This window comes from Equus caballus, chromosome 28 (assembly GCF_041296265.1).
Source record: "Equus caballus isolate H_3958 breed thoroughbred chromosome 28, TB-T2T, whole genome shotgun sequence".
In the NCBI taxonomy this organism is placed as follows: domain Eukaryota; kingdom Metazoa; phylum Chordata; class Mammalia; order Perissodactyla; family Equidae; genus Equus; species Equus caballus.
Window position 1 is genome coordinate 41,837,825 of NC_091711.1, and position 26,314 is coordinate 41,864,138.

Sequence of the window (26,314 nt, forward strand, 5' to 3'; positions counted from 1 at the left end):
GTGGATGTGGGGTCAGGGAGAGAAGAGGGGAGGCCAGAGGGCTGGGGAGCCTGAGAAGACCCAGCATTTAAGGGACAGAAGACCTGCCCAGTGGCTGTGGTGTCCCTGGGGCCCAAGGGGGAGAGAGATTCTAGAACAAGGGTCTTGGGGTTTGTGGACCCAGATGGGGACAACATGCATATTTGTTTCCACTGACCTTAGACTGAAATTTAGCATTTCTTTCTGTTACAAATGGAGGTAACAAACCACGGTGGGGTCATTGGTGGTTCCTGTGACTGTCACCGTAGCAATCAGCGCTATTTCCATGTCACGGCACGGTCGTTGGAGAGCCCTCAGGACATCCCCGACGCCCGTCACTGCTTCACAGTCACGCAGTGTCAGACCCACGCTGGCTCCGGTTATTCATTGTGTTGATAACGAAGCACCGTAGTTCTCTATCACAAATTTGTTTTTTTAAAAAATATTTTGACATCTATCTTGACATAACTGGCTTCCTTCCTTTCTAATCCTAAGCGTTTTTTTAAAAAAAAATTTATGCATTTAAAAACATGATTGTGAGAAGGGGCCGCTGAGCTTCCCGGGGGCACAGGAAAGCTTAAGAACGGCCGCTGCTGCAGGAGAGCGGTCGGCCGTGCCCGGTGCCGCTGGCCCGGCGGGCGAGGAGGAGGGCTCCACGTGTGGAGTGTGTGTAGGGGCGTGAAGGGCTGTGGGGCTCCATGGGAACGCACCCGTGAGGGTGCACACGTGTGTGGTCAGGGGCAGGCAGGGGAGATGTGTGTCCCCCAGGAGAACGAGGGAGAATGCCATCGCCCTGCGTCTAGCCCTCACCCTCTCTGTCCACGTCTCCACCAAGTGTCCACTCGTGGTTTCTGGAGGGCAGGGGCCACATCTTTTTCGTTCGGGGTTCCCAGAGCCACTGTGGGCCAGACAGAGGGAGGCCTCAGTGAGGGGGTGCTGAATAAATGAATAGTGAATGATGGACATTAAAAAGGAGAGGAGAGGAAATTCAAGGTGGGAAGGGAGGCTGCAAATTCCTCCAGTGCAGAAATCCCTCCTTAGCCTCCTTGATACCTCCCAGTGATGGGGACCTCACTCCGTCCTGAGGCTGCAGTGCCCCCGAGCACAGAAAGGGATGAATGTGCTCTGCCCTTGGGGAGCACAGCCTGTTTGGGGCTGAGAGACCAGGACAGACCACACTCGGTTCGACAGCTGCTATAAGAGCTGTGAGGGCCCAGGGGCGGTGTCTACACCACCTGCCTAGGAGTCCAGGAGGCTTTCCTGCAGGCACACCTTCTCTGTGGGTGGGCTCCTGAGGTGGGGTCAGCCCACAGGCGTGGGAGCCTGGCCCCAGGGGCCTGCCTCACCCTTCTCTTCAGCAGTGGCTGAAGCAGTGGCGTCTGGAGGGTCCCCTTGGCTGGGGCATTCCTCCTGTGGACCACGTGCCCCAGGTTTTCTGCCAAGCTGGCAGCCCCTGTTCCCTTTCCATCACCTCCCCCACTCCGGCTGTCTGCGCCGGACACCACAGCCTGCTGGGCATCTGGGAATCAGAGACTTTGGCCAAATTCAATGAGTTCTCAGATTATCAGGGTTCTAAGAAGTGGGTTGGGGGCAGAGACGGCCCTCCAAGGAAGGAAGGGAGGGCGCGCTCCCTCGTCCCTCCCCCTAAGGGATCTCAGCTCACTGAGGCTCCATAGCTTATAAGTAGACCAATCGGCCTGGGTAGGTCTGTGTGTCATGAGGGGAGCTCCCCGTCACTGGAGGCATGTAAGCGGAGGCCTAGGACCATTTGCCCAGCAGGTCTGTTCACTTTATGGAGCAACTTTCTGTCCCAGCTCAACCACTGTGTCAGCTTGGGCAAGTCCTGCTGTCTCTGGACTTTCATTCGCCTCTCTGTAAAGTGGGTGCCGCCGTGCCTGTCTCCCAACACTGCTGTGGGCATGGGCGGAACAAATCCTTAAACAAACAGAGGATGGGATGGTGTGAGCTTCCAATCCCGGCTCTGTCCTTTGCTAACAGTGGCTTTGGGGAAGTCTGTGAGACGGGGTGACACCCCTCCCTTGCAGGCTCGTGGTGAAGGTTATGGGGGTCCATGACAGCAGGCGGCCCCCGAGGTGCTTGTGTTTTCTTAATTGTTGCATTTTGATTTTTCCTCCTAGCAGGTGCTCTTTATCATGTTACACTTTTGTTCGAGGTAAAACACATGCAGTAGAGCTCACAAATTGTAGTGTCCAGCTCCAGGCAGTTTTCCTTGTAAACACCCTCCCGTGAGCCCACTCAGGCCAAGAACATCTCCAAAAGATGGAGGGATCCCCAGAAGCTCCCTCATCCCAGCCCCGATGGATTCTGCCCCCCAGTTCCCACTGCTCTGACCTCCTTCCCTGTGGGTTAACGCTGCCTGATTTTTTCACTTCACATACGTGGATTCAGAGGCTCTTTGCTCCTTGGTGTCCGGCTTCCGTTACCCGACGTTCCGTCGTTGAGCTCCATCCATGCTGTTGCGTGTACTGCGGTTTGTTCTTTTTCATCACTGGGCAGGATTCCATCGAATGGATGTACCACAGGGGTTCTCAGCCTTGGCACTGTTGACATTTGGGCCGGATAATTCTTTGCGGAGGGGCTGTCGTGTGTGTTGTAGGATGTTTAGCAGCATCTGGTCTCTACCTACTGGCGGCCAGCGCCCTGCCTCCCCAAGTTGTCACAGCGAAAAATGTCTTCAGACATGGCCACATGTCCCCTGGGGTTAGAGTCATCCCCAGTTAAAACCTGCTGCCCCACTCTCTCTCCTGTCGAGGGGCACTCTAGTTGATCCCAGGTTGGGGCTGTTAGGAGTAATACGTGCCTTTCGCAGGCTTCTGTCGGTGTTTCTCTGGGGTTTGGACCCAGGAGCAGCATTGCTGGGCTTATGTTTTGCTTTAATAGATGCTGCCAAACAGCTTTCAGAGTGGTTGTTGCTCATAAAAATAAGTCGAATGAAGGAATGAATTAGTGAATGGATAGCGTCTTTAAAGTTCAGGGCCCGGAGCGTGGCTGACATTCAGAATGGTAGCCACTGTCACTACAGTGCGTGCTATGCAGCTTCACGTCACGCCGGGTCCTGGAACAGGGACGCACTCTGGACACCCTCGGGGCAGGAGTGAGTCCGGTTCATCTCAGTACACTGATGCACAGGCCAGGTATACAGCCGGTGCTTCACAGATGCTTGTGGCCCTAGCCTCAGGGGAGCACAGAGCTGGCCCGAGAACCTGGGTCTGGAACCTCAGGCCCCAGCCTGGGAAGGCCCAAGGCCTCAGCTCCCATCCTTGGAGCCACGGGGACCAATCGGGGAGGGACTCCGGAGCAGGTCCTGGCCCACCTTCCCTGCCTCCGTGGTCCAGGAGGATGCAGCCCCCAGCCGCTCCCTCCACTTGATTTATTTAGACAACTGAGGTGCACCTAGGAAATAGATCGGCTTTCAGATTTGACAAAAATAAAAACAAACTTGGCTGTCCCAGCCAAACCCAGCACTCCCACCCACCCTCCCAGAGCCCCCCAATTATAGAAACTGTGACTGTCAGCAGGGCCTACAGGATGGAGGGTGGTGGTTGCCATGGTAACCGCGCAGGCCTCTGGCTCTAGCTCCTGGAGAGGAAGCTGCCCCAAGGGGCCTGCCCGGACACCAGGCGCTGTCCCTTCATTCAGTCACTCTTCTCTCTGGGAAGTGGCAGGTCTGAGGGGGCCCCTGGCATGGTGGCCTCCCTGGGGACCGTGTTCCCCCAGTTCGCACCCCAGCCTTCTCAAGACTCAGCAGCAAGGACGTAGGGTGGAGTTATGGTTCCCATCAAGCTCGGCCTCTTACTGCGGCCCTTGAGGCCAGCATCCTCCCCTTGCTGGCTTCCCCTGCCACTGTCTCCCAAAGGTGGGTCCTTCCTCCCCAGCCCCTGGTGGAACATCCCCCTTCCAGACTCCACAAGGCACAGCCAGATGGGCTGATGGCTGGGCTCACCGCTGCCCCAGGACCCGTAGGGAGGAGACCTTTGGGTGAGAAGGAAAAGCACATATTCCATTGACCACATGCTGGTCCGTCGTACTCCAGGCTCTGTGCCGGGTGCCGCCGAGCATGTGGCTGAGCACATGGGATCTGGAGTCAGCAGAGGCGGGTTCAAATCCTGCTCCTGCCGCTTACCAGCTACAGGAACCCCAGGCCTGGAGCCCACTCTCGGTGACTCAGTTTCCTCATCTGTAAAACGGGGTAGCAGTAGTACCTGACAGTTTGGGGGAGCTCCGCTGAAATTCTGGGGTGACTCTCTGCCATGTCAGGCCTGAACGGACTGATTCTCTTTGAAAGGCTGTGAGTGAAGAGTCAGCATTTCTTATTTTCTTCTTGTGGTCGTATTAAGTAATCGGCACAAATGCCAGCGTGGGGTTCTCAGTCCTCTGCTGGTGAGGTGGCTTTTTTCCCCCAAAGCCAAAGACCAGGAGGCCCCGAGCCGTGTTGTGACAAAGGGCGGGCTTTCTCTGCTGCACAGCACGTGACCAGCCTGGGCCCCCGACCACGGCTGGAATGCTCTGTGTTCTGGGACCTCACGTGCCTGCTGTCAGGTTTAAATGAGATAATACGTGCTGTTTGATTACAAAGCTCCGTGGCAAACAAACACTGCAGAACACTTGAGAAACGTTCGCCCCTGTTGCCATTATTGCTGTTGTAACCCGGTGCCTGGCACACAGCAGGCACTCGATGCATGCTCATTCATTCACTGCTGGGCTCTGAGGCCCCAGTTTGGACCAAGGAAGGCGTGGGCAGAGCAGGTAGGGGTGAGACATGGACGGGGTGGGGGTGAGGTTAGGGCCTGGGCCGCAGGTGGGGGCTGGCTGGAGGTGGGGCTGAGAGGGGCTGGGGGCTCTGCAGCCCCCTGAGGACCCTGCGGTGGTTTTTCTCCCCGAGCTGAGCAGGTGTTGGGAAAGCTCTGCCTGCCGAGGAGACCGTTGATTGGATCACCGTCGAGGCCTTTCCCCATCTGAGTTTCTCAAAGGTGCCCATGGCTGCCCGTCAGGGATCTAACCAGCTTCCAGTGACCGCGTGTGGCCGTGCCGAGCGGGCGGGACACATGCGGAGCCTGGACGTTTGGGGATGTGGGGTTTCGCTGTGGGTTTGTGGTTCAGCAGTGGCTCAGGGACCCCTGCAGGTGGGGAGCCTGTGGTCTGCCGGTCACTTCGCTTTGGGCTCGCTGTGGCTCATGGACAGCTCTCTGCCCCTCTGTTTCCCATCTGAGCAACGGGCGATGGGAGTAGTTGCTCTCTGGGGACCTCGGTGAGGTTGTTCTGTGACAGTCACCGCAAGAGGAGTGACAGTCTGAGCGAGGAAGCAGACAAGGTGTCATGACCTCAGATGCCAGGCAGGGGCTTTGAGCCTTGCCGTGAGAGGCAACTGGGAGCCACTGAAGATCCCCTGCGCTCTCGGAGTCGGCGCTCAGGTCCAGGAATCCCGTACTGCCCTCCTGGGGCCTCTGTCTGCCCTCAAATGGCCCCAGAATGCCAGAGCTTTGCCCAGCTGTGCCTGAGCATCCTCAAGGCTTGTGACTCATGGTGGAAACCTTAGGCGTTCGGCCAGGCTGTGGAGTCGCTCAGCCTGGAGACCTCGACTCCCTCTGACAGCCTCCTGCCCCACGCTACGGGGTCTGGTTCGACTTCAAGAGGGCTGGTGCCTTTGTTCCCCGAGCCAGTGGGGCGCTTGTCAGGAACCGCGGGCAGCGCTGCCAGCTCTGGCCTGACTTCTGAGCCTCATGGGCTCTTGGAAGGGGCCCAGGCTCTGCCATCTGGGATTTCCCCGAGCGCCTCCGGGCAGGGCTGAGACTGTCCATCTCGGAATGTCTGAAGCTGAGCAGTCTAGAGGTGAAAGCCACTCCATCTGCCCTCTCGAGGGACTGAGTGCAGCGGGCAAGCTGGACGAGCAACAGAGGCAGCCCTGGCAGTGGCTGCGGACACCACCGAGGCAGACCGTTTGGGCTCCGCGCTGACTGTGTGACCTTGGGCAAGTCCCTCCACTCTCTGGGTCTGTGTCCTAGGTCTGTGATGAGAAGGGGGGCCATGTCCCTAGGAGCCTGGCACGCAGTTGTCGTGGTTACTGCCAAGTTCATTACTGTGATACCAGCTAGACCAGGTGGGTAGGGAGCAATTCTGGAGAGGAGGCTGGACCACCACCTTGTGAGCAGGGAAAGGTGCTTCAGGGGAAGCTTCGAGAAGAGGTGAGAAACGAACTGGGTTCTGAAGGATGAGTAGGAGTTTGCCTGGTAGAGTCCATAGAGGGAAGGGAAAGTACGTGCAGAATATGCTTGGGGACAGCAAGAAGTTCAGTGCATGTCAAGGCCCGTGGGAGGAGCAAGGCCAGAGGAGTTCACTGAGGTCAGATTCTAGGCGGTCTTGGGTATCAGGTAAGGAGGGTAATGGGGAGCCATGGAAAGTTTTTGAACAGGGGAGAGGCATGGTCAGAGTTGTGGTTAATCTGGCAGGGGCAGAATAGCTTGGGGACAAGAAAAGCAGGCTGTGGCTTTGTGTGCCATCTCTGCCTTTTTCCAGCTGGTGACCTTGGGCAAATCTTGTTCCCTTCGTGTCTCAGTTTCCTCATTTGTAAGTGGGGCCTATAATAGCGCTGCGAGGATGAAACGAGGTAACACTTGTCAAGGGCTCAGAGAGGGCTGGGCATGCGGCAGGTGCCTGGTTATTGTGTGGAGCAGATTGGAGGGGCGGAGACCAGAGCTGGAGGTGAGCGGGGAGGCCATGCAGGGTCCAGGCGAGAGAGGCTGAGGACAGGCTGAGGCCTCAGAGGAGGGAAGGGGAAGTCACAGGCAGAGACAGGCCATGCGTCACAGAGGAGAGCACTGGCCTTGGAGTCCAGCAGGCCGGGTGTGAATCTAAGCTCTGGCACTTCCCAGCTGTGTGACCCAGGAGAGGCCCCTGGTTTCTCTGAGCCTCGGTTTTCCTCATCTGTAAAATAGGCCTGCTGAACTCTACTGCTCAGATCCCTGGCGAGGGAGAAGTGGGGGTGCCAGGCCTGTGGGAGACACCTGCTAAGTGCACTTTGAACTTGAAACTGGCAGGAAGGACAGAGGGAGCAGAGGAGGTGGCTGGAAGGCAAGCGAGCACGACGGGCTGGGGGGAAAGACAAGGGGGATGGGGGATGTTCGCTGGTAATTAGAACGTTTGAACTTCAAAAAAGTTAATTAACGATGAAGCTGCTGCTGGAGCGATGCTCAGGCTAGAAAGGGGCCCTGGCAGCCACTGAAATTAATTACCGGCTGTGGTGGGAGAATGGCAGTGGGGTGGGGGTGGGGGCAGGAAGGAGCAGGGCTGGGGCAAGGAGGGTCTGAGAGGGAGGTGGGAGGGAGGGTTGTCATCCAAGGTGAGCAAGGGCCAGGGACGGGACGGAGGCTGTTGCCGGGGAAACCAGGTCCGGCTCCCATCAGGCAGGAGGTGCTTAGCCCTGCTGGGTGGGGTCTGGCTGAGGGTCTGGCTCGTATGGCGACATCCAAGCTTAGAACAAGGGCTTTGAAGTTGAGGGGTGAGGGTTTTCATTTGGAAATGCTTAAGAATCACTGGATGTCAGAGTGAGTGAGGCCAGTAGAGATTTATTCCTTCATTCAACAGACGTTTATTGACCTCCTACTAGATGCCTGCCACTCACAGCTCTGAATGCAAAACCCCTGTCCCCTTGGAGTGAGGTTCTAGCTGTGGACAAAGACAAGGAGCATGTCAACAAGACAGCTTCAGGGCATAAGTGCTCAGGAGGCCATAAAGCTGGGAGAGGGTGGCAGTCGGGTGGGAGAGGGTGACTGCTGCGGGAGTGGGTCAGAGAGGTTGGGTGGGGACTTCTCAGAGGAGGTGACAATGAAGCCAAAGGGTCAGAAAGCAGCCCTTGAAGGTCTTGGGAAGAGTTTTCCAGGTAGAGCGCATGGCATGTGCAAAGGCCCTGAGGTGGACAGTGCCTGTGGTGCCTGAGGAGTGGCAGGAGGACAGTGAGGCTGGAGGAGAGTGAGCAGGGCAGAGATAGAAGGAGATGAGGCAGTGGGGAGTGGTAGGTGGGACCTTGCAGACCACAGCGAGGGCTTCGACGTTTATACTGAGAGAGACAGGGAGCCATGGCAGGGTTTTGAGCCGGGGAGGAGGTGATCTCGCTGATGTTTTCAGCAGCTCACTGCTGCTGCAGGGAGAGTGGACCAGAGGGGCCCGAGCAGACCTGGGGGCCCAGTGAGGAGGCTCTCGTCTGCCGGTGGGGAACCTGCAGAGATTCAGAGACCTCAGAGCGGGTCCGTGCAGGGCCTGGAGCTCAAACACAGACCCCCTGGTTTACACTTTTACAGCGCAGGAGCTTCCCTCCCTGCTTCCTGGGGCTCAGTTTCTGGGGGCAGGAAGGGGGTGTGTAGGCAGTGTACCCCTCCACTGACAGAAGGAGGACCCGTGTAAGTCCAGTTTCCCCGGGGCCACCCTCTTTTCAATGAGGCACAGGTTTTTGGGGGCCCCGTGGAGCTCCGACCCCTGGTCCTCTGACTCTGGGAGGATGGGGGGGGGGGTGGTGGGACTGGGCTTTGTCGCTGTGTTCTAAGACTTGGCAGGATTTCACCAGGAAGGAAGGGAAGGGAGAGCGTGTGGATGAGGAGAGCAGCCTGGCCGGGGGAGTGAGGGGGAGCCCATGCATCGGGTTCCACGCACGGGCCCCAGAGCCCTGCCCAAGGCTGGGGAAAGAGATGGTCTCTAGCCCCCCTGGTTGCAGGAGACGTTCTGCCTGGGCAGGCCTGATGAAGCCGAGCCCACCCCACTTGGTGCAGGGCTGGCGAAGGCCTAGGTGCAGACATTCTGGAGTCTGGAGAGGAGCTCTGACCTGGCCATAGGGGAGGAGAGGAGGACAGGGGCGTCCAGCTAATCTCAGCCACGCTGGACAGGCCCGCTGCAGGCTCCACATCCAGGCCTCCGGCAGAGATGGAGCGGGCATGGGGCAGGGGAGGGGAGAGGCGGTCAGAGAAGGGAGGCAGTGACAGTCAGAGGGAGGGGTCAGAGGCACAGAGGCAGGAAACTCCAGAGATGGCCTGCCAGCCAGGCCTCTGGGGACCTTGCCCTTCTGGGCCTGAAGGGGACTCTCAGGCTGGGGCCAGGAGGTGGGGCTGGGGGTCCTGGCAGGCTGTAGCTTGGAGTTTGGGTTCTCTGGTGGGTTTGGCGCGTGTGGCCGCACACTGTCTGTTGTGAGGTGGGTAGCCTGGCTCCACGGTCTTTGAAAACAGGCATCGACCCATTCAGGGAAGGCACAGGAGGAGGGAAGAGCCGAGAGAGGGGTGTCCACCTGTGTTTGTGGTGGGTGGGGTATTACATTCCAGGGTGCACTCTGCCCACTGTGGCAGCGGCGGCCCCACTGTTTTGTCCTTAACTCTGTGTGCACGTGGTTCGAATGTGTCAGCATGCTGGTGATCCTGCTGAACTGCGTGACACTTGGCATGTACCAGCCCTGCGACGACATGGACTGCCTGTCCGAGCGCTGCAAGATCCTGCAGGTGAGGCTGGCCCGCCCCACCCCGCGCACCAGCCGTGCCTGCCGGCCCCACAATGCCCCGCCCACCCACAATGCCCGCCCTCCGGCCCTGCCCATCCGCCCCGCCCCTTCCCCGCCGTGCCGGTCCGCCCTGCCGTGCCCGCCGCGCCGCATCCCCGCTCCTTGGCCTGCCCTGCTCAGCTGGCTGTCTTCTTCCTCACTCCCTACTGGTCTTACCCATTCTCCTTGGTGGTCCTCTCTCCCTTCCATCCCCTCCTCTCCATCTCCGGGCTTCTGCTCTTGTGCAGGCCGGCATCTTCTCCCACTAGGCACCACCCCCAGCCTCCTCCTGGTCTCCCCAACCTTACACTCCCCGCCCCCCCCACCCCCCCCCCCCACCCCCCCGCCACCTCGCCCATGCCGGTAGAGCACCAGTGACCTCTGCCGAAAGCCTGCCCTTGGCCCCCGAGTGCTTTTGGAATAAAGGTCAAGCTCCATAACTGGCTCTTGATACCCTAAAGGAGTGAGCCTCTGCTTGCTCTCTTGTTTTCACGTCCCGAGGTCCCAGGTGGGGGCCTGGCCTTTGTACCTGCCACCATCCCGGGTGGCACACGTGTGCCGTAGGCTGGGTGTTGGGCTCACCCCCATTTTACAGCGTGGAAACACTCAGGGCTGTCTCCCTGGGAAAGCCAGATTCCTCCCAGGGGGAGCTGCCCTCTGCCTCCCATGTTTCCACAGGACTCAGCAGTTCCCAAGCAGCCCAGGGCCTCTGGATCCCCTGGGGCTCTTGTTGGAGACCCCTGGCTGGTCCCGAACCTGCAGAGTCAGAATCTCTGGGGGCGGGGGTCTGGGGTCCCAGTGGGCCCCAAGCTCCTCAGCCAGCCCCAGGTCCCCGGGTGGAGTCAGAACTGGTTAGCCTCAGTGGGTACTAGGCTGGCTGCCCTGCTGGGTGGTGAGCTCACCGAGGCCTCCTCTCTGGGTCCCCGACCCCTAGCCTACGTCCTGCTGTCAGTAGGAACTCAGCCCCTTTTGCTGAGTTGAACTGACTGCAGCCCTCATTGATCCCGGAAAGAGCAATTCCACCCAGGTCCTGTCCTCAGGAGATATATACTCGCCTGAGCCCTAGTTAGGGACACGTTTGGGCCTCCTTTCTGAGCAGAGAAGGCAGCGCTGAGACCTGTGCCCGTGGGGGGAGGGTCAGGCCTGCTTGGAGAAAGCTCCTCCCATGGGGGCTTTGGAGTCAGGTAGACCTGAGTGTCAGTTCTGGTTCTGCCACTCACCTGCTGTGTGACCTGAGACAAGTTGCTGAGCCTTTCTGAGTCTCAGTTTCCTCATCTGTAAAATGGGACTGTTCATGGGGGTCATTGTAAGAATTAGAAGAGAGAGTGCAGGTCAAGTGTCCAGTGCCTGACAATTATTAGGGAGAGCCTCTTTGCCCCACTCCCATAAGGAACAAATAAAATGGGCTGTGTGACCTCGGGCAAGTTCATTCCCCTCTCTGGGCCTCAGTCTTCTCATCTGTGAAATGATTGCATTGGACCAGGATCTCTGAGCTTCTCTTCCTGCCTCTTCCAGGAGAAGACGTTTCCAGGTCTTTCCCAGGCCCCTCGTGTCCATGCCCACGTCCCCACCTCACACTGTAGCTCTGATCCCTGGGTCCTGCTCCGAACCTCACACTGTCCCTGCTTCTTGCCTTCCTCCTGCCCCTGCAGGTGTTTGACGACTTTATCTTCGTCTTCTTTGCCATGGAGATGGTGCTCAAGATGGTGGCCCTGGGCATTTTTGGCAAGAAGTGCTACCTTGGGGACACATGGAACCGACTGGACTTCTTCATTGTCATGGCAGGGTAGGTGGTGCCCGTCGGACGGGACTGGGCCTCTGTAATTTAACGAACCCACGGGGCTTTGGTGATAGTGAGGAAGCTGCGTGGTCATGTCTGGGGCCCTCCTGGACCCCCGGGGGGGAGGACTGATGCCCCTTCACTGAGTGGCCTGGACAGACAGACAGTCCGTCCTCCTCTCTGTGGTCACCTTGTGTCCTCCTGCACCGTCAGCTGATACTGGGTCTGTTTCCACTGACTAACTGTATGACCCTGAGAAAGCCACTTGACCTCTCTAAGCCTCAGTTTCCTCAGCTGTAAAACAGGGATAATAGTAGTCGCGTCAAAGTGAGCACCCGGGGAAAGTTAGCTCTGATTACTGTTATTGTTATTGTTATCGTTATTGACATGGAGCATAGACTCGAGCACCGACTGCAGCCTGTGGTTATTTCTACCAAGACACAAGCTCCGTCGGAAGGGCCCGGGGACAGCAGAGCCTATCTGCAGCATCTGTGCCTTATTCTTGCTTTTCTGGATCCACCAGGCTGGCGGCCCATTCACACCTTCATCCAACAACCGGGGGTGGGATGCGCTCCTGCCAAGTGTCAGTGCTGTCCTAGAGGAGGGGTCCGCAGCACAGCAAGCCCAGACGTGGGCTTTGTCCTTCCCGACTACTGTCTGGGGAGAGGCAGGCCACAGCGACCGGGGTGAAGGTGTCACGCACAGAGAGGAGGGCTCTGGGCAAAGCGTTGTGTTTTCTGAGAGCATCTCTGAGCCAGGCTGGGGACTTGGGGGCTTGGGGACTTTCCTGAGGGTGACACACAAGAGCTGAAGGTAGGTGTTAACTGTGCCCAGTATTGGGTCAATATGGCAGAAGTGAGGAGGGAGAGAAAAAGGGTGGAGGCCCGTGAGTGTGTGTGTACATGTGAGCGTGTTCGTGTGTCATTGTATGAGTGTGCGTGTATTCACGTATGTGAGTGTGTCAGCATGTGTGTGTGCTGCCATGGAGAAGGGGCAGGGAGGGTAGTCAGGCACATGGCCGAGATGGGGGTCAGCACCACCAAGTATACGCTAAATACTGCGGATGTGTTCTGAAGCGAAATGACTTGTCGGCTAGTGTTTTAAAAATGTTACACCTCTTCTAAGCATCCTTTCTACAAACGATGTTCAGCTTCACAACCACACTGTCAGCAGCTCTTCAGACCTAACTAGCAGTCACGCTGGGTTCCTTTGGTTTCTCGTGAACCATGTCACCCCTCTGTCAAGGTCTTATTCTCATTCTCGTTCTGGTTTGGCTGGAGGATATCCTGAAGTAGTCTTTATAAAGAAAAGCTGTTTGGATAGTGTCATTTTTCAGTCTTGCCTGTGCAAACATAGATTCCTCTGATCTTCATGTGTGAAGGACAGTTTTCACGTGCACTGTTCCAGAACCATCATGTTGATCCCTTGGAACCTGGCACATGGTACCGTTCAAATCTACGACACGGCACTGTGGGTGAGTCCAGTGGAGGTCTGAATCTTATTTCTTGGGAACAACCTGCTTTTTCCTTGCTGGAAGCTTGTAGGGTATTCTCCTTACTTTCAGACTTTAGACCCTTCACTAGGGCCAGACTGGGTGTAGGATCGCTCCCTGTGGGGCCTTTTGGAACTCAAGATGCGACACGTATGTTCCTTCAGGTCAGAAAGAAATTCTTTTATTTCTTCTTTGATCGTTGCCCATCCTTCTCTGCTCTCTCCTGCGATTCCCATTAAATGGATACTTCTCTCCTCTCTCTGTTCTGTACATCTTTCCTCTTTCCCCTCTCAGACTTCATCTGCAGCAGGAGAGAAGTCCTTGACTGGGTCTTCTGAGTCACTAACGACACCCCTTCCTCTGTTTACAGCCCCTGTCGGAAGCCTTCATCTCCTCTGCGTCTCGTTTATTCTCAAGATAGCTTCTCATTTATTTATTTATTTATTTATTTAGAGGAAGATTAGCCCTGAGCTAACACCTGCGGCTAATCCGCCTCTTTTTTTGCTGAGGAAGACTGGCCCTGAGCTCACATCCGTGCCCAAGTTCCTCTACTTTATATGTGGGATGCCTGCTACAGTGTGGCTTGACAAGCGGTGCATAGGTCCACGCCTGGGATCCGAACCAGCGAACCCCGGATCGTGAAAGCAGAACATGCAAACTTAACCGCTGCGCCACAGGGCTGGCCCCCCCAGGATCACTTCTTGTTCTTGAGTTTTCAGAAAAGCTTGTGCCTCTTTTTGTTTTATAGATGCAGTATTCACTCAAATCTCCTTATGGACACTCAGTGGGCTTCTTAAAAGTCCTTTCCTGATCCTGAAGTCAAAGTATAAATTCCAAAAAGCTAAAAAACAAATGACCCCCACACCAATCTTAGGAGGAAAGTGTATCACAGATTTATTCCCCTTGTGAGGGAGGAACCAGCAGAGTTAGGACAATGGGTGTTGGAGGAAGAACGCTTAGCGTCAGAGCTGCTGGATGACCTACAGGGTCAGAAAGCCATGACCTTGGGGGTTATCTTTTCTGTCAGACAGAAATCACTTACGGAAATCGACAAGTTAACATGTAATTTCACAGCAGCCAGACCTTTAATTAACAGTAAATAGTGACTCAAACAGAGGAACATTCCTCTGGATAATAATCCTTAGATGGGTCTGTTAACCCCACGATGACGTTGTGAGAAATACCGCCTTCTCTTTGCCCATTTCCAGGTTTTAGGATAATTTTTCTTAATTCCTGTTTTGGGGAAGTCATTTGTTTTGCTGGCTCCGTCACTGCCCCCTGTGAGCGTGCCGCCTGCCCTTTGGACTTGTAGAGTCTCCTCTGTTGCTTGGTGACTCCCCTCTGTCCCCTCACATTTACAGATTCAGACAGTGAAGATCTGAGCTGAGCAGAGGGAGGAGCTGGCCCGTGAGGTTTCCATTCGAAACTGTCTCTTGGTCCTTGGGGTGGGGGCGGGATGAGGTGGGGTCCGCAGGGCAGCTCCTCCTGGCGGGAGGGAGGGCTGGCCACGTGTGCAGTGGCACAGGGCCCCATGCTTGGTTTAATGCTCTGCGGTCACCATTTAAAAATTCTTAAGTTTTGAACCAGGGGCCCTGCGTTTTCTTTTAGCACTGGGCCCCCTAAATTATGTAGCTGGTCCTGGCTAGGGAGGAGACTTAGTGGAGACCCACGTGCCCAGCTCTGTGTGGGATGCTGGGGACGCAGGTGACACCGACCTGTCCCTCTCTTGAAGGTCCTCCCATCCTTTGTGCCTAGGGATGGCGTGGCTGCGGAAGGCCAGATGGGAAGCCACAACCCGGGGCTCCCCAGGTCTGCTCCCACTCCAGACCCGTCCCCAGAGCTGCCTGCCCAGCCCCCGCGGTCCCACCCAGGCTTGGTGCTATAAATGTTCTGTTTCCCAAGTAACAGGCCTGACATCCCAAGGATGTCTTCTTCCTTCCTGCTCCTCCCCTTCCCAAAATTCCTGGCTCCTTCTTCAAGCGACAGAACCTCCGCGCTGGAAGGTTCCTTAGAGGTCAGAGCCTTCATCTCCACTCTAGTCAGCCCTTGCTTGCATGCTGCCACTGCGGGGAACTCACCATCTCACAAGGCAGCCAGTCCCCAGCTGGGACAGCCTAATGTGCTAGAAAGTTCTTTCTTTCACTGAGCTGACATTTGTCTTCCTGGAGCTCCTGCCTGATGGGCCCATTCACTCACAAATCAGCATTTATTGAGCACCTACTATGTGCCAGGCCTTGTGCTGGGCAGGGGGACACGAGATGAGACAGATGCTGCTGTGATCTCAGGGGCCTCACAGTTTAGAAGTAGATATAAAACATAAAATTCTAAATAAATCCTAAATTGGGATCAGTGCTGTCACAAAGAAGCAGAGGGACCTGATTTAGACAGAGGGGTCAGTGTCCGGCTCCCCAAGGAAGAGGCTCCAGGTAGAGAGGACAGCATGCAGAGGGCCTGAGGGGCCATCTGAGGAAGTGAGGGGGAGCGGAGGGGGGTGTTGGAGCTCAGGGACCCCCGGGGTAGGAGTGGGTGCAGAGAGATGAAGCCAGAGATGGGGGCAGGGGCCTGACTGCACGGGGGCCCCGAGCCTGCAGACTCAGGACAGTCCTTCCGAACTCAGGAGGCATCTCCACTTCTTCACATGAAATGTCCCCAGTGCCTCCCACCATTTGTCAAAGGACAGGTGAGGAGGCCTCACCTGCTGGACTCCGCTCAAGTGACCAAGGCCGTCTTGGTCCCTGGCTGGGAAGCAGGAGCCTGCCTCCCAGTGGGGACTTATGGGGCGGAGAGGACGGGCTGTCCTTGTCCCAGGGCCGTGTAGGATTGTGGTGACCTGCTGAGAGGCTGTGCTCCCTGCCACCCCAGGTGGTATTCACCCTCCAAGCCAGGGTCTCTCCCACCCCACTTTTTTTTTTAACCCAAATACAAAACCTGGCATTTCTTGCTATCAGTTTCATCTTACAGGGCTCTCCTGGAGTCCTGATCCAGTCACTCATTACGTTTACTCCCTGTGCTCCATCAGACCAGGACAGCGAGCCCTGAGGCACTTCACTAGAGACTCTCTTCCAGTGTGTGACAACGCCCCGGTAATCATCGGGTAATAGCTGAACCCACCTCACCATCTTATTGAAGCCACGTGTTTCTGCCCTTGTCCATTAGGAGGTCATGAAATATGCAATGACGTTCTTGTTGAGCTTGAGGTCTTCTTTATCCGTATCTCTCCCTTGCTGCATCGTGCTGGTAATGCAACCTCCTCCCCGAAACCAAAAACATGAAATGGCCATTGCCGGCTGCGTGGCTCGGTGGGGGGGGGGGGGGGGGGGGGGGGCGGGGTGCTGGGCCCCGCTATTAACAGCTTCCCCAAGAATTCCAATGCCAGGTCTCTGCAGGGACCACTCCAGAAAGAGGCCGAGCCGAGCCTTGCCAAGAGAGTGGCCGGCTTGGGCCCCGCCTGGGATGAATGCAGGGAACAGGAGCCACCTTAAGTCTGGAAGCTCTTGAAAGCTTCCGGCTGGGTCTGAGGGCACCCAGAGAGGGGCTGGGTGGGGAAAGTGGAGCAGCTGAGGGCTGAGGGGGAGCAGACAGGGGAAGGGCAACCTCCCCAGTCCTCAAACACGTGCACAGCCTTGCACCCCTTCTCGGTGCTCCTCAAAATTCAGGGAGCAACAGGATCACAGGGCACATGTTAAAACACAGATTCCTGGGCCTCAGCCTGGGGATCCAGACCCAGCAGGGATGGAAGGGCCTCGGAGTCTGCATTGTAACCAAACGCGCAGGCGGCCCAATGCAGGTGATCCAGTTCATCTGACCTTCATGGAGCCCCTCCTTGGGAGGGCTTCAAGTGGAAATCACGATTCCCAGTTTGGAGAGCCACAGGAAGGGGAAGAGGCGTGGGGAGGGCGCCATCGCTGATCTGTGTCCAGGATCTGAGTTAACTCTCATGACAAGTAGAAGTGCTTTGCAAACAGAACAGTGGGGGCTCCTCGCAAGAATTTCTATCGTCATTAATAATATCAACAGAAATAGCAGTAACGTCAGGCACTCAGCACCTTGGCCAGAGCGTGGGAAGGAGAGGCTGGGCCAGGATTATCACACCCTGGAAACATCTCCTGAGTACACGCAGGGAACAGCTCCCCCACCCAGACTCTTACAGGCGCTTGGGAAACGAAACGTCAATAAGAATTGTTCCTCAGCCCCGGAGGAGAGCTTTCTAAAAAGATGAGGCAGGCACGTCCCCTCTGCGGTTGCTGGCTGAGAGCTGCTTTTGTCCAAAGCGCCCCATCGCGGGACTTTAGAAAGCAAAGGGAATTGAGTCCTCTTAGGCATCACCCAGGGCTGTGTGAAAGTATGAGCATCTCCTGTTTGCTGAGTACTCACTGTGATCCAGGTGCCATGCAGGATCTGGCTTAATCTTCAGCCAAGCTCTGGAAGGGAGGGACTGCGGTCAGTTCCATTTTACAGATGAGGCCTGGGGCCAGGGAGCCATCTGCCCAAGGTCACAGGCTGGTAAGGGGCAGAGTCAGGAATGGAACCCAGGGAGCTTGGCTGGGAGCAAGTCCTGGTTCTGTGTCACTTGTGGGTGTATCTGTCAGGGATGTCTTTGGCTGCAAGTAACAGAACATCTGACCAACAGTGGCTCGAGCAAATCCTGGAGTGTTTTTTCTGACGTAACGGTAAGTTGCGAGGCTGGTGGTCACTGGGTGATGGCTCTGTGATAGGGAGGGTGACGTCCTTATGATTTTCCAGGCCTTTCTTTCATGGTCACAAGGTGGCTGCTGAAGCTGTGGGCGTTGTGTCTGCCTTGAAGGCTGGAGGGTGAAGGGAGCCAGGGCCATGTTGGCAGTGCCGGTCCACTTGGATCAGGAAAACAGCACTTTCTTTGCTAGCTCCTTCCCCTGTCCCAGCATGCTTGGCCAGAACTGGGTCTCGTGGCCATCCTTAGCTGCAAGGGAAGCCAGGGAAATAGAAAATATCATTGAATTTGGCTGGATCAACCAAGAATTGTTGCCGGGGCCAGGCAAGATTAGAAGAGAGAACGCTCATTGGGTGGGCGACTCTCAGAGTCTGCCACATTCCTCTCCTTGGGCCTGAGTTTCTTCATCTGCTCTGGACCAAGACTGTGGCCCTGCCATGTCTCCAAGCCCTGGCTGGAGCCCTCGGAGCTCTGCCTGGGCTGACCGGGCAGGGCGTGTGATCTTTTGAGAAACCTAAAGTCAAATACTAACCCCGTGCAAGGTTCGCAGAGGCCTGTCCCTGCCAGCAGACCCGGCTGTGGTTATGCTCATCAGAGGGTCATCACTGGGGCTGTTTCCAGAAGCCTTGGAGCTGGGCTTCCTCCTGCAAGGCCCCATGCACAGTATCTGTGGGTCAGGGAAGCACACCCTCCTGGCCCTGTCACTGACTCTACACCCTGATATATCCCGGCTCTACAGCTCTGTCTGCTCCAAGGACTGGGTGCGCTGAGGGCAGGACCAAGGCTGAGTCATCATCCTGGAGTCCCTGGAGCCTGGCCGTGGGCCAGCATAGTGGGGGCGGCTCTGTGACTTGTTTGTTTCCTATCTGTTGTGCCCAGGCACCGCAGAGCTGGGGGAGAGCGTTTCGGGGACCATTTTCTTTAAGCTGAACTGGCCGTTGGGTGGGCGTGGATCTGGGAAAGTTCCAGTGGGAACCTTGGAGTGGATGATTTCTCATCTGCATATGGAGTAGAGTGGGGGAGAGAGCGATGATCTGCTCAGGTCCGTTTCCATGGAAACAGGATGCTAGATGCCAAGGGGAGGGGTGTAAGTCACCAGAGATTCTCGGGCCACAGGTTAACAAGCCAGACCCCAGTTGTCATGAATCAGGCAGGACGCTCTCAGTTACACGGGACAGGAACCCACGGATTCATCATCTTAAGGGATTTATCATCTCCTTTCCTGGCTTCAGGGCCAGCTGGATCCAGAATCCTGACCGTGCGTCCTCCCGTCCCACAGCTCGCTGGCTCCTCTGGGCTGACCTCCATCCCTGGGAACTTTCCTTTGGGTGCGGGCGCCGGCGGGCAGCCCCGCGGGCTCACAGTTCACTGGCTCCCTCTGGTTCAACAGAAAGTCTCCTTCCCTTTCCCAGCCGCTCCAACGGGTGTTCAACGGAACCTCCTTGGCTGGGATTGGCTGGCGCGGGTCATGTGCTCACCCCTGAACCAATCCCTGTGGCCGAAGTGAGGCAGCGCTCTGATTGGCCAGGCCTAGGTCAAGGCCCACCCCCGACACCAGGCGTGATGCTGGCTGCCCACGTGCCACGTGGCCTGAGAGCGGGGAGGACAGACCTGGAAACCCAGGGACTGTTATCCTGAGAGCAGAGAGGGGAGCTCTGGGCAGGGGAACCCGCCGCCGCTCGGGTGGTCTCCCAGAAGTGATGTTTACTGACTGGGCTGGGCTCCCTTACGTCCTCACAATCTTGAGATCTTGGGGTTTTAAACCCATTTTGCAGATGAGGAAATGGAGGCTCAGAGAGATGAGCAGCCTGGCTCGGGTCACACAGCCTGTATGGGCCCGATCCGGGATGTGCTGGGGTAAGAGGGGTTTACCTTTACAGAGGCCACAATATCCCAGTTGGCCCGCCCCGGAGGACTTGGGCAGCCTCACCAGCCCTCGGAAGGATGAGGGGCGAGTCCTGGGTGAGAGGCATTTCCCCCATTTCAATGTGGTAGAGCCGAAAGTGTCTCCATCTGGTTCCCAACAGCCGTGCCCACCTGCGTGATGCCAAGACTGCGCTGGATTAACGGAGCTAAATTTCACGGGAGGCAGACATCATGAGGCATATTTGGGACATATACTAAAAAATTGCATATTGTTATCTGAAGTTCAAATTTAACCGTGAATCCTGTATTTCTCTGGCAACTTACCCAGAGATAAAGTCCCGGGAGTATTGTCGTGAGCGGAGGTCCAGGGTCTCCTGCTGCTGAGGTCCCATGAGCTGACCCGGTTACTGCCTGTGCAGCCCTTCTTTCCACTTTGTGGCCCCAAATTCCCCCTTTTCTCTGAACTTGGCCTGAGCTGGTTTCAGAGCATCAGTTGCCTCATCAGTTGAGTGAGCTATAGGATTTGTGTGAGGATGCATGGGTGAAAACGACCCATAAATCGGAAAGTGCTGGCTGAAGTCGAGGATTAATGTTATTACTCCCTCATTCTCTCCATTATTCCTTTCCTCCCTCCGTCCCTCCACTGACACCTACTATGTGCAGGGAGCTGGCAGATCGGCTTAGGCTGGTGGTCTGGTGATCAACCAACACAAGCCTGAGTCATCACAGAGCTGCCTCCTGACAGATGATCTCCCATTTCCAGCATCTCGGCTTCCTTTCCATTAGCTGCATCTTAAATTACATTTTAAGGAAGCCCCCGTGGGCCCCTTGCAAAGATTGAGGAAACACCCTATTTTTATCAGCAACACACAGAAATCATCTCCTGGGAGGGGTGGTTCCTGGAAAGATGTTAAATCTCAGTCATTTTATGTTGCTTCTTGTCAGCTCCACTAGTTTCCAGATCTCATCCCTTAAGTTATCTGTTTGACAAGCTGGCATGGGGAGCCCGCCTCCAAGCCAGAGTCTGGGCGGGGCGCTGGGGACCCAGCTGGGACTCTGAGCCAGGCCCTGGCCTGAGGAACAGGGACATGACAGAGCACGCCTCAGAGCCAGAGGTGCCCTAAGAGAGGCACGGTGGGACACAAGGCAGGAGAGCTCAGTTCTGCCCGGGGTGGGATCTGGAAAGCCAGGAAGGGCAACTCCATCCAGGTGGAAAGACTGGTAAATGCAGAGACAGGTGGGCTGGAAACAGCATGTGCCCTCTGGGAACTGGAGATGTTCGGCGTCCCTGGATGCAGGACACATGGCGGGCAGTGCTGGGGTCATGGTCAGAGAGCTTCCGCAGGGCCTTACTGCCTGGGCTTTCTCCGGCAGGAGGTGGGAATCCAGGGAGGGGTTTCAGCTGGCCTCCTGTGATTTGTGGGCAAATGTGAACTGAGGCAGTGGATGAGGCTGTGATAAAATAATAGCTGACACTTCCTTGGCTCTTACTTGTGTCAGGCCCTGTTCTAAGCACTGAAGCCACGAATGAGCACATTTCATCCTCCCCACACCCCCATGAGGCCGGTTCTGTGAGTCGCCCGAGGTCACACGGTGCAGTAGCCACAGAGCTGGGGCTGGAACCCAGGCTCTGTGCTCTAACCACTTGGCAACACTGCCTCCAGGGATGCTAGTCGTGTTCCATGTGCTGCCGTGTGTGTTGTGCTTGCTGGGAATCTGGCCAGCTGAGAGGGGTGCTCGTGAGCCAGAAGGAGCCTGGCCTGATGACTGAGGTGGGGGGCGGGGCGGGTTATGCAGAGCTCCTGGGTCCCCCACTACCTGGCTGGGTGACCTGGGCTCTTCCTGAGCCTCAACTTCCTCATCTGCAGTGGGCACCATAATACCACCGTGGGAAGGTGCGTACAGTGCTTGGCACCCAGTGGGTGCTCAGGAAACCCTTCTGTGTCAGCCAGGACTCTGGGTTGCCAGGGACAGTAGTGCAGTGTAGACTGGGCCCAAGCCCCAAATGGAATGCATTGGCTCCTGTAACCTTGAAGAACAGAGGGCAGATCTGGGATTTGGGTGCAGCTGGAGGGAGCGCTCGAACCATATGGTCAGGATCCTGCCTCTCCCCAGCTCTGGCCTCAGCCTTCCTTTGTGTTGGCAAAATTCTCAGACCACCACAGAGGCAAGATGGCCCTTAGCGCCTCCAGCCTTCCAGGCGGTGGCTTAGCCGGGAGAGCACCTCTTCCCTGCAGTCCCAGCTCATGGGCTCAGCTGCCCCTCATGGCCCACCTGGTGCCCACCCTGAGCCAGTCATGGTGGCCTGGGGGCTGGAGTCCACGGGTTGACCAGGCCTGCATCTTTGAGCCTCTCGGGGGAGCCCGGGGAACTGGGAGTGGGGAAGGGAAGCTCCTCATCGGGAATAAGTGGGGGTGTGCCCTGAGGAGCGGACATCTGCCCTCCCTACCCACCCCTGGCATGGCCCCCCCATCCCCACCCCGGCATGGCCACACCCCAGGCCCTCTTTCCGGGGGACACCTGGAACCAGGTTCAGCTGCCTTCCTCCTGGGGTGATCCCAGGACGAAAGAAGTGCTCGCGTTAAAGCAAAATTACTTACCTAATTAGGTGCTTGGGAGCGGCAGGAGGTGGTGGGGGTTTTTGTTGATTTTTTTTCTTAGACTTTTAGCGCTAGAGCCGCGCGATAAAGTAACTGTGTAATTAGGAATTAATTTCTCGCTCCCGCAAGTGATGTCTTACTTGGGGCCCGAGGGAAGGCAGCCCGGTGGTTATTCACCCACAGAGCCGCCTCCCCTCACCTCCTTTCTTTGGAGGGGGCCCTCCTGCAGCTGTGGTCCAGGGTGGGAGGGGAGGAAGGGGGTAGGAGGTAGTTTCTGTAAGTGGATCCCCTGAGGGCCTACTGTGTGCGTGTGGGGCTGGTGCAGGGGTCCGGGGGAGGGGGGATCTGAGGAGGAGAGAGGTGCACAGCCAGCATCCACCCAGCCCGTGGATAATGCTGCAGCCCCTGGCCTTGCTGCCCCAATTCCGAGGAGCGCTCCAGAGCCTCTGAGGGGGTCCCCGCTGGGATGGCGCTCCAGTCGCCCACCCGCAGTGGTAATCTGCTCCCAACAGCCCCTCCTCGGCTTTTCTCCCTTCCCACTCCTGCACTGCGCTTCCTGGGCTCACCTCGAAAAGAAGCTGTTCCTCCCAGGTCCTTGGCTCAGGCTCTGTGTGGGGGAACCCCAACGAGACAGGACAGGAGGTGTGAACAATGTGGAAGGAGCCAGAGGGGAGAGGGGTGAAGTCAGCCTGCGGTGCAGGGAGGGCGTGAGCAGGGGCTGCTGGAGGAGGCGGTCCTGAAGGAAGGATGAGAGTGAGGAGAAAGGTCAGGGGTGAAGGGAAGGGACCCGCGGTGTGCTGCTGCCTCAGTCCCCCTCGGAGATGGGCACCAGGGTCTGATCAGCCTGCTGTGGGAGGGCTGGGGTCTGAGAGGTATTCGGACCCTAAAGCTATTAACTGTGGGTAATTGTGGGCCTCAGTGACCTCCAGTCACAACTTGTATCTCACTCAGGACCCGGGGCCAGTCACTCCCCCCATCCCCCTTTGCTTTAGAGAAACATGAAAGGAAAGCTTGATTTCTCACTGCGGGTCCTGAATACATGGGCATCTGTAAAAGTTTCCCATTCTCATCCCCAGCTTATCCTGGGGCAGGGACAGTGGTGGGCATCCCTTGCTTAATTAACTGCCAAGAGCCCCAGGCTGTGGGCTTTGTGTGGGGATGCAGCCCCCGGTGGCAGTGGGTCGGGGGAGGCAGGCACCAGGCAGGGTTGTCCTGAGGCTCCCGTAGCGGGCGGGCGAGCCCTGGCTGCTTGTAGCCGGGTCTGCCCTGGTCCAGGGGAGCATGGAGAGGGTGAGGCTGATCCGAGTAATGTACGGGGCTCGAACCGGTGAAGGCAGGTGGAGGGTGAGCACAGTGCCTGGCAGGCAGTGGGCCCCCACAAAGCATTTGCTCTTCTCTGTCTGCCATCCATCTGGGGAGCATCTAGTTATTTTTGTTGTGAGACTTCACGAGGATGGCAGCAAACCCTGGGCTGGCACCTGCGGGAGCTCGGCAGGTGCGCCCGGGGCTCCTGAAACAGTACGTGGGTGGGTCCAGTGTGGTGTGGGCGGGGGCCCCCACCCCCAGCACACCCAGCAAAGAAAGCATAAGGGAGCCTCAGGGGGTCCAGCCCTCCCCAGGGCCTGCTGCTGCCCCACTGTCAGGATGGACGGAGCCAGGGCCCAAGGGAGAGGGTCTGTGTTCATGGGGGTGGGCTGGCTGCCTGCGGTGGGGGGGAGAGGGTGTGTGCATGTGCGCCCGCCAGTGTGAACGCCTGTTTGTGTGCCCGTGTGCCACCCCCGCAGTGCCTCCGTCACACACATCTCTCTGGCTGCCTGGAGAGCTCTTTCTACAAAGTATGACAATGACAGCTGGGCTCACCCACACGCGGAATCCTCCTGCAGCTCCGCTCCCTCGAGCTCCCCCCTGCCTCGCCCACGGTCCCTGGGCACCCCAGCTCCCCCTCTCTGCCTGGCCGCTGCCCTGCGCCCCTCCCTCCCTCCCTCTAGCACTTTTTTGTCATACCCCCTCATCTGAATTTGGGCTGTGGTAGGAGTGTGCATGTATGAGGGTATCCAAGGAGTGAGTGTGTGCATGGCAGATGGTTGTGTGCAGGTGTGTAGCTGTGTGTGCACACACGCGTGTGAGGGGGAGAGAGAGAGCGCGAGAGCACGGGCATCAGAGCCTGCACCCCAGGATGCGGGCGGCGGGGGTGGGGGTAGGGGGGGTGCGGGGGAGGGTTGTGGATAGAGGCATTTCAGGCAACCGAAGTCTTCGCTCAATTACTCCTCAAGCGGTGGGAGGGGTAGTGACTGCACAACAGTCGGACAGGTTTGTGGGGCGTGTCGGGAAAGCCTTCATTTCCCGCTGGCTGACTAGGGGTGACAGGTGGAGCCACAGCGGTGCTGGGGCTGGGAGGGAGGGAGGGTCTGGCGTTGCAGGCCCTGAACCTGTCCTTTGTTGGGGGCGCAGGAGGGTAGCGACCGAGTAGGTGGGATCTGGTGGAAGCACAGGGAGCCACAGAGTGGACCCCCGAGATCTGCCTCCTGTGGGGGTCTGGGAGGACTTCCTGGAGGAGGCAGACTGCCTCCAAGGAGCTGCAGGGCTGGTTGCGCTTGGAGGGGAGGGTGGGCCTGTTTGGTGAGGCCCGGGGAAGAGAACCAGGGCCGCGGGGAGGGCTCCACTGTTGCCTTTGCCTCTCCAGGTGGGCACTCCTGAGGGGAGGGCAGGGTCTGGGTCATTTTTGGGTCCCTAGCACCTGGACCGGCCCAGTTCCTCTTGAACTCCGGTGTGGAAAAGCTTTTGGGACTCCAGGGGCATCTGTGGGGAACCCTACAGCACAGTCAGGTTTCAGTGGTTGCGGAAGAGGGAGGGGCAGTGGGACAGGCAGAGGGACAGCGGGAGCAAAGGCCTAGACCAGGGACATGCGGGGGCCGTGGGGCTGGAGCCCGGGTACCTGGCAGGGGCTGGCCGGGCTGGGCGTGGCCAGCGAGGAGGGTGGACTATTCCTGTAGGCCAGATATGGCGCACAGGCCCATCCCGGAGAGGTGGCCCATGAAGGCTGGCGGGTGGAGCTCGGAGCGCAGCAGAGCAGGGAGGGGCCCGACCTGGTGTGGCTCCTGCCTCGAGCCTCTACCTGTTCTGGGTGAGCTGGGCACGCGAGGTCACGTCTCCTACAGCCTCATCTCCTCTGTAAGTCTGGGTGTCTGACCCTGGCTGGGTGGGCCCCTGAGGACTCCGGGAGACGTAAGGACGGGGGCCTCCACTCGGGCCTCTGTCTGCACACGGGCTTCACGGATGCTGTGCGGCTGTGACTGTGACGCCCAGTCCCCAGCCGGGGTCAGCCCGGGGTCTGTCACCCCTCTGTTCTCCCCTCTGGGGAGTGGGGCTAATGTGCCCTCTTTCAGAGGCTGCTCCCGATGTGGGGCAGGAGCCACCTGGCTCAGCCCTGGGCACGCAGTCTCTGTTCCCTCCACCCCCCTGCCCCCGACCCCATCTACTGGGATCCTGGGCACAGTCAGGCAGGTGGTGTCACCAGCCCCGTTCACAGAGGAGGAGGCAGGCGGCGGGGACAGGCCAAGGTCACACGGCCGACCGGGGCAGAGCCGGGATTTGGACCCTGGTCTTACTGACGCCTTCCGGGCAGGTATGGGCGTGCGAGGGTGGGCATGGGTGGCCAGAGACCAGCCCTGCCTGGCCACGGCTCCGCCTGTCGCTCCTGCCCCGTCCCTCACTCTCCTCCCCTCTCTCCGCAGGATGGTCGAGTACTCCCTGGACCTTCAGAACATCAACCTGTCGGCCATCCGCACCGTGCGCGTCCTCAGGCCCCTCAAAGCCATCAACCGTGTGCCCAGTGAGTTGGCCCCCGCCCCGGCCTGCCCGCCACCCGTTCACTCAGAAAACACTGACCAACGCCTTCCAGCGCCAGGCCTGTGCTGGGCGTGGGGACCCTTCAGAGGCCTGGGCCCTGCTCCCACGGGGCTTGGGGGCCGGTGTCTGGGCCTGAAGACCCTGGAGGGTGGCCCTGACGCCTCTCAGTCCAGAAGAGCTTGGGCTGCAGCCTGCTGGGGGGTCCGGCGTTTCAGGGACAAGGCTCCTTGGGGGCTGGCTGTCAAGGTGGCACGTAGTGAACGAAGCCGCCTAGATGGAGGGAGGGCGTTGTGCAGCGTTTCTCTGGGGAGGGGGTCCCCGGGGCCCTCACTGGAGCTCCATTACCTCCCGATCCCCTCCAGCTGTGTCCACCCCCTCCGCTCATCCATCCGTCTGCCCATCCGTCTGTCCACCGCCTAGTATCGAGGTGTCACCTTGTAACAACAAGCCCCAACGTGTCCAGACTCAGACAGTTGTCAGAGCT

At 57.8% G+C, this 26,314-nt stretch overlaps 1 protein-coding gene across 2 annotated transcripts in view; it reads left to right on the forward strand.

The window, feature by feature from the left end:
• Window positions 1-26,314, forward strand: part of CACNA1I (calcium voltage-gated channel subunit alpha1 I) — a 114,914-nt gene that overhangs the window by 22,160 nt on the left and 66,440 nt on the right. Inside the window, exons 3-5 of one of the 2 annotated variants that reach the window (XM_023631848.2) lie at window positions 9,404-9,515; window positions 11,206-11,339; window positions 25,716-25,813. In XM_023631848.2, the coding sequence (XP_023487616.2) occupies window positions 9,404-9,515; window positions 11,206-11,339; window positions 25,716-25,813 (344 nt within the window). Of the gene's footprint in view, window positions 1-9,402; window positions 9,516-11,205; window positions 11,340-25,715; window positions 25,814-26,314 lie in introns of both variants that reach the window. The other variant, XM_070254562.1, reaches the window with a different exon arrangement.